Source organism: Rhinoraja longicauda, unplaced genomic scaffold (assembly GCF_053455715.1).
Source record: "Rhinoraja longicauda isolate Sanriku21f unplaced genomic scaffold, sRhiLon1.1 Scf000452, whole genome shotgun sequence".
Lineage (NCBI taxonomy): Eukaryota > Metazoa > Chordata > Chondrichthyes > Rajiformes > Arhynchobatidae > Rhinoraja > Rhinoraja longicauda.
In genome coordinates, this window is record NW_027601669.1 from 1 (window position 1) to 17,442 (window position 17,442).

General features: G+C 49.0%; 1 protein-coding gene across 1 annotated transcript in view; it reads right to left on the reverse strand.

Moving 5' to 3' along the window:
- Positions 1-6: 6 nt before the first annotated feature.
- Positions 7-17,442, reverse strand: part of LOC144590993 (zinc-binding protein A33-like) — a gene marked incomplete at its 3' end in the record, with an annotated part of 40,813 nt that continues 23,377 nt past the window's right edge. The window contains exon 7 of the mRNA XM_078395342.1: positions 7-126. Within this exon, the coding sequence (XP_078251468.1) occupies positions 7-126 (120 nt within the window). The remainder of the gene's footprint in view (positions 127-17,442) is intronic.

Below are 17,442 nucleotides of genomic sequence, written 5' to 3' on the forward strand. Positions count from 1 at the left end.
GACTGCCTGTAAACCTCTTCCCGGTGTCAGGGAGACTCCTCCGGGACCGGGTCCGTCTCACCCTCTTCCGATCCTCAGACACCTCGAGCTCCGGATGCGCTGTTTCCACATCCAGGGTGACGGAGACTGGGGGGAGAAGCAGAGAATCAGAGAGTCCCCGGGGGTCGGGGGGAGACTCGGGCAGCGCGGCCCCGTGACCGGGGGAGAGGCCGCTCGGCCTCAGGCACAGGCGGGCGGACAACTGAAACCCTGCCCGGGGTTTCACCCACAACCACATCGGGTGGACCACAGACATCTCCCCCGGAGTTTATAATCCAGAGATGGCGGGGGGGATTTCGTGAGGTGGGGGAGGGTGGACGGGGAGGACGAGTGTGGAGAGTGAGGAGGATTGCGAGATTGCGGTGGTGAAGGAGAAACGAAAGGGGGGGGGGTACTCATATATGGAGGCAGATCGGAGCAAGCGGATATTGAGGTTAGCGGTAATTTGAGGTTGTTAAAGAGGAGGTAGAGGCGCGTGGTGGGGTCGTCATGATCACAGTGAAAGGGGGCAGACACGAGGGGGCAGATGACCTGCCCCTGTTTCTTTGAGTGGATAATGAGAGAGAGGAAAGGGTGGCTTGGACCATGGAAGGAAGCAGAGGTTGAATGAGCGCGTGATGGACAGAATGGGTGGAGACTTGTGGTTGTGGGGTCGATGAAAGAGAGCGGATTCACGGGTGGATTTGATGGGTGTGTACAACTAACACACTGATCTCATTGTGAACCAACATATGAACTTCACTGAGGGACTTGACAATGTTCCGCGTGCAAGGCTGGTGCAGAAAGCGAAGGCAGGTGGGATGCAAGGCGAGCTGGTGAAATGGATCCAGAAGTGGCTTGGTGGTTGGAGGTAGCGGTAGAATGATGATTTTTCTGCTTGGAGGTCTGTGGCTGGTGGTGTGCAGCAGAGATCGCTGCAACCGTTGCTGTTTATGTTATATGATCATGGCTTGGATGTGAATGTGGGAGGTGTGATTAGTAAGTTTGGGGAGGTAGCAAAAATTGTGGATAGTGGGGAAGGTTGTCAAAATCTGCAGCAGGATGCAGGGTAATTATCTAAACCTTATTCGCATGCAGGGATATCAAATCACGATCGTGCAGGTTTATATTGAGAGCAAAGAATTTTAAAGTATATCTGAGATTTTTGTTTTACTAGACCAAGTGGACACGTTGCGCCCAAACCTCTCCTGCATTGGTGCAGCACTCTCTCCCCCCCTCTCTCCTACCCCCTCCCTCCTCCTCCTCCCTCTTTCAACCCCCCCCCCCTCTCTCCCTCCCTCCCCCCAACCTCCCTCGGAGATAGATTTAAACCTTAAAATGTGAATAACTTTAAAAATATAACACCGATTTCAATGAAACTTCTTCTATTAGCACCAAAGGGATGACGGTGAGTAAGGTGGGCATAAAATCGTCATGCTATCATGTACTATTTTGGCTGTAGTTCAGGAACAAACAAACAAACGAGAGGTTTAGTACATAGATTTACACTGAGAGTGGGTGATATCGGGAACATGCTACAGAGGAGGTGGTGGAGTGAGATATCATCAATATATTGGAGATACTTAAATAGGTGAAGTGGAGAAGAATGCCGATGGAATGTGGGCAAATCGATTAGTATAGCTGGGGAAAAGATGGTCATGGACACGATGGGCTGAAGGGCCAGACTCTGTAATGTACAACCACGGCTCTCAGCTCCAAGAGCACTGAATAACTGAGTCTCCATAGCCACCGGTGCAGGGTCGTTCCCCAGTCTCTGCGTGCAGTAATGTTTCCTTATCTCTGTGCTACACGGTGTAGCCCACATTCTGAGAGAGTGCCCGCTCTCCAGACCCCTCTGACAGGGGAACCATCCTCCCTGCATCCAGCCCACTGAGCCCTGTAAGAACTCTGGGTTTCACTGAGATCTCCTCTAATACACTGAAACACTCAAGTACACAGGCTTAGTAGACTCAATCTCACCCCGCACAACAAACTCATTGCCGCAGGGACAAGTATTGTTAATCTTTGCTGCATTCCCTCTGCGTCAAGTCTGTCAATTTATCGATGCACAGGAGGAAAGGAACACAAGAAAACAGGAGCAGGGTTAGGATCCGCTCCTCAGGCTTGCCCCTCCATTCAATGTGATCATGGCTGATCTAAGCTGGCACCAATTCCTCTTCTACGAGTTCCCCATAATCTTATATTTTCGATCTATCAACTATTTATTTGTAGCCAAGTTGCACATATCCAACAACTCAGCTTTTTACCACCACCCTGGGCACAACATGCCAGATATTCACTGCCCTCCAAGAGATGCAACTTCTACACACCGTATGGGAGGCCGCTCTGGAAGGTTGGATCTCATGGAATCCGGGGTGAACTAGTGGATGGAACACAACATTACCTGAAGGTCGCAGACAGAGGATGTTGGTAGAGGGTTGATTTTCAGACAGGAAACAGAGCCCACTGTTGTTCCTTGTTTATATACATGATTGAGTGTGTATGTAGGTTGCACGGTTAGTCAGTTTGCAGATGGAAGTAAAATTGGTGACATTGTGGAGAGTGAAGAATGTAACCTGAGAGTAAATGGGATCCCTGTGAACTGGGCCAATGGGTTCAGGAACGGCAGGTGGGATTTATTCATGTGAAGGTGAGGCGATGCACTTTGCTGAGACAAACCAGGGCAGGACATACACAGTAAATGGAGAGTCATAGAGTCATAGAGTCCGACAGCACAGAAAGAGGCCCTTCGGCCCATCGTGTCCGCGCCGCCCGTTACCAAACACAGTCTAATTTTAATCCCATTTTCCCGCATTTGGACCGTAGCCCTGAATGTTGTAGCATTTCAAGTGCCCATCCAAATGCCTCTTAAAGGTTGTGAGTGTTCCAGACTCCAACCACCCTCTGGGTGAAAAAGTTATTTCTCACATCCCCCCGAAACCTCCCTCCCCTTACCCTGTATCTATGTCCCCTCGTTGTTGAACCTTCCACCAGTGGAAGAAGTTCCCCGCCATCTACCTTATCTATGCCCCTCATGATCTTGTACACCTCGATCATGTCCCCTCTCAGCCTTCTCTGCTCCATGGAAAATAACCCCAGTCTGCTCAGTCTCTCCTCATAGCCGAGGCCCTTCATCCCTGGCAGCATCCTGGAGAATCTCCTCTGCACCCTCTCCAAAGCTATCACATCCTTTCTATAATGTGGTGACCAGAACTGTACACAATACTCCAGCTGTGGCCTCACCAGTGTTCTGTACAATTCCATCATTACCCCCCTACTTTTATATTCGATGCCCTGGCTAATGAAGGCCAGTAACCCATATGCCTTTTTGACCACCCTGTCCACCTGTCCTGCTGCCTTCAAGGACTTGTGTACCTGTACTCCAAGGTCCCTCTGTACCCCTGTCTTCCCTAGGGTCCTTCCATTCATGGTGTACTCCCCCTGCAAGTTATTTCTGCCAAAGTGCATCACCTCGCACTTTTCAGGATTAAATTCCATCTGCCACTGCTCTGCCCATCTGACCATCTCATCTATATCTTCCTGCAGCTTGCAGATCCCTTCCTCGCTATTCACCACCTCCCCTACCTTTGTGTCATCTGCAAACTTGCTGATCATGCCCTGTACGTTAACATCCAGATCATTTATGTAGATTACAAACAGTAAGGGACCCAACACCGATCCACCAGTCACAGAAGCACCCTTCTACCATCACCCTCTGCCTTCTGTCACTAAGCCAGTTTTTTTATCCCTTTTGCCAAGGTGCCCTGGATCCCATGGGTTCTTACCTTCTTGACTAGTCTCCTGTGTGGGACCTTGTCAAAAGCCTTACTGAAATCCATGTATACCACATCCACTGCACTACCCCCATCTACCTCCTTGGTCACCCCTTCAAAAAATTCAATCAAGTTAGTCAGACACGACCTTCCCTTAACAAAGCCATGTTGACTATCCTTAATTAACCCTCGATCCTCCAAGTGAAGACTGATTCTGTCCCTCAGAATCTTTTCTAGCAGCTTCCCCACCACCGATGTCAGACTCACCGGCCTGTAGTTCCCAGGTTTATCCCTACTGCCCTTTTTAAATAATGGCACTACATTAGCTATCCTCCAGTCCTCCGGTACATCACCTGTTGCAAGAGAGGCTCTGAAAATTTGTGCCAGAGCCCCCGCAATCTCCTCCCTTGCCTCTCTCAGCATCCTGGGATACATCTCGTCAGGGCCCGGAGACTTATCCACTTTTAAGCCTGCCAGAGCCTCCAGCACCGCCTCCCTGTCAATAGCAATATGCTCAAGAACATCACAACCCTCCTTCTCCATTTCTAAGTCCGCATCGCCCTCCTCCCTCGTAAAAACAGATGCAAAAAAATCATTTAAATCATCTCCTACATCCTCTGGCTCCACACACAGCTTTCCACTATGGTCCCTGATGGGCCCCACTCTTTCCCTCGTTATCCTCTTACCCTTGATATACTTATAGAACACTTTGTGATTTTATTTTATTTTGCCCGCTAGTGCTATCTCATGGCCCCTTTTTGCTCTCCTAATTTCTTTTTTAAGAACCGCCCTACACCTTCTGTATTCCTCTAATGATGTCTGTGCCTTAAGTTCTTTATGCCTTCCAAAAGCCCCCCCTTTTTTTTCGAATCAATCCTACTATATCGTTCGACATCCAAGGTTCTTTGGACTTGTTTGTCCCACCCTTAAACTTTAGAGGAACATGCTTCCTCTGTACTTTTTCAATTATTCCTTTGAATGACTCCCACTGTTCTGATGTGGTCCTCCCCACGAGAAGCTGATCCCAGTCCACCATGGCCAACTTCTGCCTTATCAGATTAAAATCGGCCTTGCCCCAATTTAGAAATTTTCCTCTTTCCTCTGGTCCCTCTTTATCCTTTTCCATTACCACCTTAAATATCACTGAATTGTGATCAGAGCTTTATAGAACGGAGAGATGTCGGGGTGCAGGTGCACAGTGCCATGGAAGATGCAACGGTGACAGGCAGGGAGGTGAAGAATGTGTTTGTCGCTCATGCGTTCATAGGTCAGGATATTAAATACAGCGTTTGACACAATGAGGTTGTTTGTAAATTGGAGAGGGTGCAAAAGGATCTACGACAATTTCATCAGGTCTGAAGGGAGACGTTGGACAGGCAGGGACATTTGTCTTTGGAGCCCATCAGGGTGCTTTAACAGTCGTGTATAAGATCTATATAAGGTGCACAGATGAGGTGAATAGCCACAGTATTTTACCCAAGGTAGGAGAGTCTAAACCTAGAGTGCATCAGTTCAAGGTGAGAATGGAAACAGTAAAAAGGAGCAGCTTTTTCAGTCAATGCGTTGTGTATGTACGGAACGAACTGACAGAGGAAATGGTGGAGGGAGGTACAATGACGACCTTTTACAGACAGTTGGGTGGATACGTGGATCAGAAAGACTTGGAAGAATATGTGTCAGACTCAGGCAAGTGGGACAAGCTCGGTTGGGCAACTTAGTTGGCATGGTCATGTCGAGTCAAAGGGCCTGTTTCTGTGTGTCACAGCTCTTTGGCTCTGTCATGCTTTTTTGCAGCTGTGTTTGGTGGAAGATCAAATCTTCAATTTCCCTTCAGTCCAAAATACCATTAATGCTTGTATCTACACATTACTTAAAGATGTCAGAAACAAGAACAATGGAAAAGGTATAAGCTTTACCTTGCTTGATGGCATCAGATGTTTCTGCCAATACCGTGTTGTACAAAAAAGGAGTTTCAAACTTTTCAATCAGCAAGTTACCATCTACCACCGACTGTGGTTTGGCTTCATCACCAACTCTGCAAATATTTAACAGCTGGTTATAAACTGAGCGTTAGAAATATATTGGGCTGTTCAACAAAACCTTACAATGTTTCTGTCAAGAGCATGTCCTACCTTCGCTTGCGACCAGCTTCACCCTGAAAGAAATAAAACACAAATCTCAATTGACTGAGATGGACCGTCCTCATCCCGACAGCAGGAATTTCTCCACATTTTTACAACCCTCCGATAATTACCATTTCCCAACTCTTATCGCCGCTGTCATGCAGATAGAAAGCGGATATTGCCATCGAGACGTAGAACGATGGGGAAAAGCACAAGGAATGTTCATGTGAATGACTCCATAACTGAGAGGATGGAACTCAATGCAAAGATTGGGCAGGTTGTGGGATTTTATCTGGAGAAGATGTCAGGAGTGAAGAGATAGGATTTAAGTTTATCGGTGGATTTAAATGGGTGAGGATGAAATAATATCTCTAATCAATGGGAGAGCAAAAATCAAAGCTGAAATGTAACGCGGTCTTCAACAAATACTGAAAGGAATGCAGTTATGAGAACATGGACCTCACTTGCATTGGAGGGACTGAAGCCAACAGCAGAGATAAATTGATGGGCGAGCGGGATAAACACGTGAGCACTCCTGGAATTCGGGGTATTGTTACCGGGTGTGGTGAGTAGATGGGAGGGATGTTGAGTGGAGCAGAAATCTTGAGTGGATACAATGGGCCAAATGGCCTGTCTATGATGTAGAATGGGATGTCATTCTATGGTGAACAAAGGTGGGTAAAACAAACGAAGCAAATTCCCCCAAGGTGACCGCCCACTGCTGATGGGAACCGGACATAGAAGATGATTCTGCTATGTGCGCCACGTTCTAGATTTCAATGTTAATCCCCACAATGTGGTCATGGCTGATCTAGCCCAGGACTAAACTCCTCCGCTTTGTCCCATTTCCTTTGATTTCAGTTCCCCGAATTTTCAAAAATGTATCTTCCTCTGGTATAAATACGTCTAACAGGTTAAACCTCTCAGAGTCTCTGGGTTGGAGAGTCCCAGAGATTTACTGCCATCTGTCCATTCGTGGCCCTTGGGATCAGATATAGGATCACCCGTCGTAGTTCTGAACTCCACAGAATAGAAACACCTCTCTACATTCCGGCCAGGCAGTCCTGAGATCCCATAGATTATGCGAGAGGCCAATTAGTTTGGGAACAACAACAACTGGATGAAACATTTACCCCATTCTGAATTACTGGTAAATACAGCATTCATTTCAGAAATGTCACCCACCATTTTGTGACTGCACTTTCACTTTGCCAGACTGTAGTGAAACCCCTCACCTTCAGAAACACCACACTGTCCTTTTGATCCATCTGTTGCTGCAATTTAAAGAGTTCCTCCTGAATGGAATTTAAATTCTCCTCAATTTCTTGAAGATTTTTCTCCATTACATTTAGAATCTTCTTCTCTTCCTCCCGGATATCTGCCAGTACGCGCTGCTCTTTCTCAGTGAGAATCTGGTGCAGTTCAACAAACTGGGATGTGATCTTAGACTGAAGGTTGTGTGACTGTTCCTGTGAAATGAAATGTGAAGATCAATATTTCCTCAATATCTCAAAGTGTGGAGTTGTGCATTTTTGGCGTAGGAATAAAGCATAGGTTATTTTCTAGATGGGGTGAGAATCCAGAAAACGGAGGTGCAAAGGGACTTGGGAGTGCTGGTGCTGGATTCCCAAAACGTTAATCTGAAAGTCGAATCGATAGTAAGGAAAGCAAACTCAGTGCCAGCATTTATTTCAAGAGGGCTTCTATACAAAAACCGGGATGTAATGTTGAGGCTCCATAAGGCGCTGGGAAGGCCGTATTTGTAATATTGTGAGCAATTTTGGGCACCATATCTGTGGAAAGATGTGCTGGCTCTGGAGAGGGTCCAGAAGAGGTTTACAAGAATGAGCCCAGGAATGAGTGGGTTAACCTATGATGACCGTTTGTCAGCACTGGGCCAGTACTCGCTGAAGTTTTGGAGAATGAGGAGGACCTAATTGAAACATACAGAATAGTGAAAGGCTTGGATAGAATGGATGTGGAGAGGATGTTTCCACTAGTGGGAGAATCCAGGACTCAAGTCATAGCCTCAGAATTAAAGGACGCTCTTTTGGGAAGATGAAGAGAAATTGCTTTGGTCAGAGCTTGGTGAATCTGTGGAATAGTTTGCCACACAAGGCCAAGTAGGGCTATGTAGGGCAGCACGGTAGCGCAGCGCACGGTAGCGCACGGTAGAGTTGCTGCTTTACAGCGAATGCAGCGCCGGAGACTCAGGTTCGATCCTGACTATGGGTGCTGTACTGTAAGGAGTTTGCACGTTCTCCCCTTGACCTGCGTGGGTTTTCTCCGAGATCTTCGGTTTCCTCCCACACTCCAAAGACGTACAGGTATGTAGGTTAATTGGCTGGGTTAATTAAATGTAAAAATTGTCCCTAGTGTGTGTAGGATAGTGCTAATGTGCAGGGATCACTGGGCGGCGCGGACCCGGTGGGCCGAAGGGCATGTTTCCGCGCTGTATCTCTAAAAAAAAAATTAACACTATCCCATACACACTAGGGATATTTCACGTTTCCACCAAGCCAATTAACCTACATACAATAGACAATAGGTGCAGGAGGAGGCCATTCGGCCCTTCGAGCCAGCATCGCCATTCACAATCAGTGATCATGGCTGACCATTCACAATCACTACCCCGTTCCTGCCTTCTCCCCATACCCCCTGACTCTGCTACCATTAAGAGCTCTATCCAGCTCTCTCTTGAAAGCTTCCAGAGAATTGGCCTCCACTGCCTTCTGCTGCAGGGAATTCAACAGATTCACAACTCTCTGAGTGAAAAAGTTTTTCCTCATCTCTGCTATAAATGGCCTACCGCTTATTCTTAAACTGTGGCCCCTGGTTCTGGACTCCAACATTGGGAACATGTTTCCTGCCTCAAGCGTGTCCAATCCCTTAATCATTTTTATATGTTTCAATAAGATCCCCTCTCATCCTTCTAAATTCCAGTGTATACAAGCCCAGTCGCTCCAGTCTTTCAACATTCGACAGTCCCGCCATTCCGGGAATTAACCTGGTGAACCGACGCTGCAGGCTCTCAATGGCAAGAATGTCTTTCCTAAAATTTGGAAAATTTGGTTACCTGTACGTCTTTGGAGTGTGGGAGGGTGGGAGTTATCAAATTAAAACATTGTTGGGCCGAAGAGCGTGTTTCCAGTGTTTCACTCAGTGTGTCACATGTGGCGCCGCCGTAATGGCTGCGGCTCGCTGGCTGTCTGTTTGTCCTTTTTCCTTTTTTTGTTTGTGTGTTGGTGTTGGGGTGGTTTGTTTTTGGCTGTGTATGTGTGGGGGGTGTGGGGGGTAGTGGGGTGGGGGAAATCTTTCTTTTTTTAGGTCTCTTCCTCGGGGCGAGGCTCGGCCGCGGGACTTAACAGCGCCCGGTGCAGCTCGGCCACGGGATTTTCCATCGCACGGTGTGGCTCGGCCGCGGGACTTAACAGCGCCCGGTGCGGCTCGGCCGCGGGGCCTTCCATCGCCTGGTGCAGCTCGGCTGCGGGATTTTCCATCGCCCGGTACGGCCGTAGGATATTCCATCGACGGTGCGGCTCGGCCGCGGGGCCTTCCTTCGCACGGTACGGCTCGGCCGCGGGACTTACCATCGACGGCGCGGCTCGGCCGCGGGGCCTTCCATCGCCCGGTGTGGCTCGGCCGCGGGGCCTTCCATCGCCCGGTACGGCCGCGGTATTTTCCAGCGCTCGGTGCGGCTCGGCCGCGGGACCTTCCATCTCCTTGCGAGTCGGTCGCCTCGGTATGCGTCGAGCTGTCTGTCCGTGGGTGGGGCATAGGGGAAGAGAGAGGAAGTTTTTTGGCCTCCATTACAGAGAGAGGGTGTTTGGAGTCACTGTGATGGATGTTTGTGTTGGGGTTGTGTGTCTTGTGTTCTTTGTTTTTTTTTGCTCTGTGACTGCTGGCAAATTAATTTTGATCAGTAAAACGAATGACAATAAAGCTATTCTGTATTCTGTATGACTCCATAACACATAGAGATTCATGTACCCCATTGCCGAGGAAGAAGCCCGATTTATATGAAAATTCAAGTCTCTCTCCCGCTATCAATACAATACAATATATCTTTATTGTCATTGTACAGGGGTACAACGAGATTGGGAATGCGCCTCCCATACGATGCAATAATTTAATTAGCTAGTCAGTATTAATTTAAACAACCCAATGAAACAAATTGTAACAGTTTTAAAACAGAATAAAGTGCAAGGAGATCTGTGCCGGTTCACTGTGCGATATGACCATCTGGCTCAGCAGGACCGGTTCATAGCAGCTATGGCCCTGGGGATGAAGCTGTTCCTGAGTCTGGAGGTGCGGGCGTATAAGGCCTTGTATCGTCTGCCCGATGGTAGAAGTGCGAACAGACTGTTACAGGGGTGTGAAGAGTCTTTGTGGATGCTGGTGGCTTTTCTGAGGCATCGTGTGTTGTAGATGCCCTCCAAGGCTGGTAGCTGTGTTCCGATGGTCCTCTGAGCTCTATGGACTACCCGCTGAAGAGCTCTCCTCTCTGCCTCCGTGCAGCTGAGATACCACACAGGGATCCCATGTGTTAGGATGCTCTCTATGGTGCAGCGGTAGAAGGTCACCAGGTGAGTCAGGACAGTGTGAAGAGCCAGGGAGATGGCTCATCACACTCCCAGGGAAGGAACAAAGGAGGATTCGGCGTGGGGGGGGGGGGGGGGGGGGGCGCCGTGAGGGGGGAGGGGGGGAAGAAAGGGGGACCTGGCGCAAGGGTAGCTTTGTAAACACCCTTTATGTGGTGACTACTTGCATACCTTGGTTATGCAAGCAAAGAATGTCACTGGCACTCGAGGTGAGAAGAAACTTTTTCCACCCAGAGGATTTGTCGTGAATTTGTGGAATTCTCTGCCACAGAGGGCAGTGTAGGCCAATTCACTGGACGAATTTAAGAGAGAGTTGGATAGAGCTTTGGGGGCTAGCGGAATAACGAGTATGGGGAGAAGGCGGGCACGGGTCACTGATTGTGGACGATCAGCCATGATCACAATGAATGGCGGTGCCGGCTCGAAGGGCCGAATAGCCTCCTCCTGCACCGATTTTCTATGTTTCCATATGTCAATAGAGTATTAATTAATTAATTCATTCATTAATGTGTTGCTGTTGTCAAATCAGGAAAACCAATCTAACTTGAGGAGGAATTCCCACTGATGATGAAAGTCGCTGGAAATAGTGACGGTTTTACTTTCTAAAGACCTTTTGTCACAAGCTCTGCATTTCTCTTTAATCTGCCACATCTTTGTCATAGATTCATAGAGTCGTGGAGTGGTACAGCGGGGAAACAGGCCCTTTGGCCCATCTTGCCCACACCGGCCTTTATCCCCCTTGTTCCCACTCGACTTTCAAAACCCTTTACCCCTGACATTCCTCACCACTGCTTCTGTCTCACTCGGCTCATTCAGACCACCCCAGTCCCCCACTTCTCTCATTCATTTATGTGACCCTCTCACTCTCTAAGCCTCTCGCTTGCACATTATCACCTCTCTCTCCCTCCCTCCCCTCTCTCTCTCTCTCTCTCCCTCTACCTCTCCCACCCTCTCTCTCTCTCTCCCTCTTCCTCTCCCTCTCTCTCTCTCTCCCCCTCTCCCTCCCCCTCCCCTCTCCCTCTCGCTCCCTCCTCCTCTCTCTCTCACTCCCTTTCCCCTTTCTCTCTCTCTCCCTCTCTTTTTCTCTCTCTCTCCCTCTTCCCCTCTCTCTCCCTCTTCCTCTCCCTGTCTCTCCCTCTTCCTTCCTCTCTCTCTCTCTCTCCCTCCCTCCTTCCCTCATGCCCTCCTTCCCTCCCTCCCTCCTTCCCTCTCTCTCTCTCTCTCTCACTACCCCTCTCTCACTACCCCCGTCTCTCTCCCTCCCTCTCTCTTTCCCCACTGTTGCTTGTACATGCCTCTCGAGGCCTGGGTAGAGTAGATGTGGAGAGGATGTTTCCACTAGTGGGAGAGTCAAGGATTAGAGGCCATAGCCTCAGAATTAAAGGACGTTCCTTTAGGAAGCAAATGAGGAGGAACCTGTGGAATTCTTTGCCACAGAAGGCTATGAAGGCTGCCAATGGATATTTTTAAGGCAGGGTTAGATAGATTCTTGATTGGTGTGGGTGTCAGGGGTTATGGGGAGAAGGCAGGAGAATTGGGTTAGGAGGGAGAGATAGATCAGCCATGATTGAATGGCAGAGTAGACTTAATGGGCCGAATGGCCTAATTCTACTCCTATCACTTATGACCTTTTGAGCCAACCACAGCAATATGGGCTGACGGGATTTTTCTCCAGCTGTTTTAATGCTGCCTAAAGGTGGCATGTTACTGCATGTGAGAATCACCCTTTGCAAGCAGGATAGCCTGGGGTCTTGTGAATCAGTGAGTCACCCAGCTGCACAGAGTTGTTTATGTTGAATTCTAATATTAGATATCCAATAAATAAATGCAAAGTCAGTTGTGCAATCAATGCAGGATATGACCAACCCATCATCTAAAACGCTGTCTAAAGTCAGGAACAAGACCAGTTGCAGTTGTCCTGCAATGGAGAAGCATTTCTCAAGATAAAAGTGACACAAACAGTGGTTGGAAATAAAAACTCCTAGTGCTAGTTGGCATCTTGCTCAAGCAAGCATTGCTACTGGTAACCACGAGACCAAACGCAGGATCGGCGATCGTTTCGCTCAACGCCCTCGCTCAGTCTGCCTTAGCCAACCTGATCTCCCGGTGGCTGAGCACTTCAACTCCCCCTCCCACTCCCAGTCTGGCCTTTCTGTCCTGGGCCTCCTCCATTGTCAGAGTGAGGCCCAGCGCAAATTGGAGGAACAGCATCTCATATTTCGTTTGCAGCCCAGTGGTGTGAACATTGATTTCTCTAACTTCAGATAGTTCCTCTGTCCCTCTCTTCCCCCCCCCCCCCCTCCTCCTTCCCAGTTCTCCCACTAGTCTTCCTGTCTCCAACTACATCCTATCTTTGTCCCTCCACCTCCCCTGACATCAGTCTGAAGAACGGTCTCGACCCAAAACGTCACCCGTTCCTCCTCTCCTGAGATGCTGCCTGACCCGCTGAGTTGCTCCAGCGTTTTGTGATTGCTACTGGTACTAAGCTTGCTGGAGCGTTACACTGTGGTTCGTGTGGTCCCATGTGGTGCTGTCTCTTCTGCAAACTCAGCGGGCTGCGAAACCTCGCAAAGACGCATTGATCAGGCACCTGGTGCCATTTAGTGTCATCGAGTCATACAGCACGGAAACAGGCCCTTCAGCCCAACTTCCCCATGCCGACCAAGAAGCCCCACCTACGCTTGTCTCAGCTGCCCGCGTTTGGCCGACACCCTTCCAAACCTTTCCTATCCATGGGCATAGAGTCATACAGCACGGAAACGGGCCTTTCAGCCCAACTTCCCCATGCCATAGAGTCAGACAGTTATAGTGTCATACAACACAGAAACAACTTCCCCATGCCAACCATGACGCCCCATCTACGCTAGTCCCACCTTCCATCATCAATTTTCTCCTGGTAGGAACATCTTCTTGGGCAAGTCCTGCCCTTCCTCAATGTTCAATGGTTCAATGGTCTCCATCTTATCTTGTGCGCCAAGGTACCGCGAGACTATTTTCTGCGTGCAGATCAGTGAGATCATTCATAGTCACAGAGTCATACAATGTGCAAACAGGCCCTTCAGCCCAAGTTGCCCATGCTGACCAACATGCTCCATCGAGCGGCACGGTGGCGCAGCGGTAGAGTTTTAAAAAAAAAATTTTTTAAGATACAGCGCGGAAACAGGCCCTTCGGCCCACCGTCAGGGGTCAGGGAAGAGTGGGGGGAGGGAGGAAAAGGTGGGTGAGGGGGAAGGGGACAGTGAGAGTGAAAGGAAGGTAATTTAAAAGAGTGTTAGGGGGAGAGGCGGAGAAGAGAGGTAGATCACATGCACCAAGGCAAACATTCAGTGTCTCTGTAGGAAAATAAACTGCAGGTACTGGTTAAAATGGAAGGTAGACACAAAATGCTGGAGTAACTCAGCGGGTCAGGCAGCATCTCGGGAGAGAAGGAACGGGGTGAGACCCTTCTTCACACTGAAGTGCAGACACAAAATGGTAGACATTCAGTACCAGCTCACCAACAGGAAGCTATGGTCTTTAAGATGTGGTGGAGACGTTCTTGATCCTCTGCTCTGATGGTAAAGGCGAGGCGGAGGCGAAAGAACTGCAGAAAAGTTGCAAGACCGCACTGCATCTAGGGCACTTCAGAAAAACCTCATCTTTCTGCACTTTTGCTGTGTAATAATTAGCTTTGCAACAAGCGGGTGTCAATATTACACGGTTGATTTAGGCAACTACTCAGCCCCTTTGTCCCTTGTTCACTGGGGAAGAGGTGGTAACGAAGGGGTACAAGGATGTAAACAGAGGAAATACAAGGGCGGCTGGAGTGGGGGGGGGGGGGGGGGGGGGGGGAAGGGGGGGCAGAGGAAAGGAATCCAAGGGGCCACCTGAAATCTGAAAAATCAACGTTCATACTGCTGGGGTATGAGCTGCCCAAACGAAATATGAGGTGTTGTTCCTCCAATTTGCGTGTTGCCCCACTCTGAGAGTGGAAGGACGAGACCCAGGACAGAAAGGTCAGTCGGGGAATGGGAAGGGGAGTTAAAATGTTTGGCAACCGGCTAAAACTGAGCGAGACAACCTTGGTTCTCCTGACTGGGGAGACTGACTTTCAGTCTGAGGAAGGGTCTCGACCCGAAAAAGTTCACCTATTCCCTTTCTCCAGGGAGGCAGTCTGACCCGCTGAGTTACTCCAGCCTTCTCTCCACTGGCTCCCAATACAGTACAGAATCAACTTCAAGATCCTCCTATTCACATACAAAGCCCTAAATGGGCTTGCCCCCCCCCCCCCCCCCCAATATCAAATATCTTCTAACCCATCACTCTATCTCCAGGTCCCTCAGGTCGGCCGACTTGGGGCTACTGACTATCCCACGGTCTAGGCTTAAGCTCAGGGGTGATCGCGCTTTTGCGGTTGCAGCTCTTAGACTGTGGAACAGCATCCCTCTCCCCATCAGAACTCCCCCCCCCCATCGACTCCTTTAAGTCCAGGCTCAAAACCTACTTCTATTCCCTAGCGTTTGAGGCCCTCTGAAGGGGCGTTGTGAACTGTAAACTGTTTATGTATGTGTTGTTAGGTTCGTGTGCTGTTGTATGTTCTTTTTTTAGTAGCAGCTGCATTGATGTACAGCACTTTGGTCGACGTGGGTTGTGTTTAAATGTGCTACACTAATAAAATTGACTTGACTTGACTTTTGTGTCTGTCTTCTGAACTGTCCTTCTGAACTAGTTGCTGTTGGGACCCTGCCACCAGATTGAAAAAAAACCTCATGAAGATGTAGAAATGGTGTGATCCGAGTGGGGGCATTTGTGTCGGCTCATACAGAAAGTATCATTATTCACTTCCGTGTGACAGCTCGAGGACATTTTCCCTTTCCCACAGCAAGCAGTTGCATTTGGGAAACTCCTTCTCAGTTGCACTTCTATGCTCCTGGGTTCGATTCTGTTGCCTTTTTGTTTTTTTAAGTACTTTATCGAAACTAAATTTGTCCAATTGTTCACAATAATAATATTTATGAAACATTAATAATGACAGCCCACCGCCACAATACCAAAATCACCAAGTAATCTTATTACTAAACGAAACCAAGTGGACCTGTTGGGCCCAAACCCCTCCTGCATTGGCGTAGCACCCTCTCCTCGCCCCCCCTCCTTCATTAAAATGTGAATAACATAAAAAATATAACACCGATTTCAATTAAACTTCTTCCATTAGCACCAAAGGGACGACGGTGAGTAAGGTGGGCCTAAAATTGTCGTGCTATTGTGTACCATTTTGGCTGTAGTTCAGGAACAAACAAACAAACAAACGAGAGTTTTGGTATACAAGTGACTATTTGAAAAGGTCGGCATGGCGGCGCAGCGGTAGAGTTGCTGCGTTAGAGCGCCAGAGACCCGGGTTTGATCTTGACTATGGGTGCCAGTCTGTACGGAGTTTGTACGTTCTCCCCGTGACCTGCGTGGGTTTTCTCCATGTCTTCGGTTTCCTCCCACACTCCAAAGACATACAGGTTTGTTGGCTAATTGGCTTTGTAAAATTGTAAATTGTCCCTCGTGTGTGTAGGATAGTGCTAGTGTGTGGGGATCGATGGTCGGCACGGACTCGGTGGGCCGAAGGGCCTGTTTCCGTGCTGTATCTCAAAGCTAAACTTCGGAGATGCTGCCTGACTCGCCGAGTTACTCCAGCTCCTAGCAGGCATCTGCAGTTCCTTGTTGCTACCTGATCCTTTCTCAAAGGTTTAGAGGGATAAGGGTCAGAGGCAGTCAAATAGCTCAGATCGGCTGCTGAATTAGCATGGAACATTGGGCCTGAAGACCTGTTTCCATGTTCTATCACGCTAATACTCACTTTTTATCCGTCCGATAGACACCACGTAAACTAGAATCACCGTTTCGCAACATCAGTGTCTAAGGGCTTGTGAGTCATGGACCAGTTGTGAAATGTGTTTGTGTTGCATTTTAGGCAATTAGCTAACCAATAAACAATGCAGGATATGACCAATTCATCATCTGTCACCTTCTAAGGATAGGAAAAAGACCAGGACCAGTGACTGACTAACAAGACCTCTTGCGAAGGGTTCCCACCCAAAACATCACCCATCCTTTTTCACCAGAGATGGGACAGGTTTGGAGGGATATGGGCCAAATGCAGGCAGGTGGGACTAGTGCAGCCGGGACACGTTGGCCCAGTGTTGGCGAGTTGGGATGAAGGGCCTGTTTCCACGCTGTATCAAGAGGGATATGGGCCAAACGCAGGCAGGTGGGACTAGCGTAGATGGGGCATCATGGTTGGCATGGGGAGGTTGGGCCAAAAGGCCTGTTTCTGTGCTGTATGAATCTATGCCCGTGGGTAGGAAAGGCTTGGTGGGATATGGGCCAAAAGCGGGCAGGTGGGACTAGCGTAGATGGGGCGTCATGGTTGGCATGGGGAGGTTGGGCCGAAAGGCCTGTTTCTGTGCTGTATGAATCTATGCTCATGGGTAGGAAAGGCTTGGTGGGATATGGGCCAAACGTGGGCAGGTGGGACTAGCGTAGATGGGGCACCATGGTTGGCATGGGGAGGTTGGGTCAAAAGGCCTGTTTCTGTGCTGTATGAATCTATGCCCGTGGGTAGGAAAGGCTTGGTGGGATATGGGCCAAACGCGGGCAGGTGAGACTAGCGTAGATGGGGCATCATGGTTGACATGGGGAAGTTGTTTCTGTGTTGTATGACACTATAACTCTATGACTCTATGGCATGGGGAAGTTGGACTGAAAGGCCTGTTTCCGTGCTGTATGACTCTATGCCCATGGATAGGAAAGGTTCGGAAGGGTGTCAGCCAAACGCGGGCAGCTGAGACATGCGTAGGTGGGGCTTCTTGGTCGGCATGGGGAAGTTGGGCCGAAGGGCCTGTTTCCGTGCTGTATGACTCGATGACACTAAATGGCACCAGGTGCCTGATCAATGCG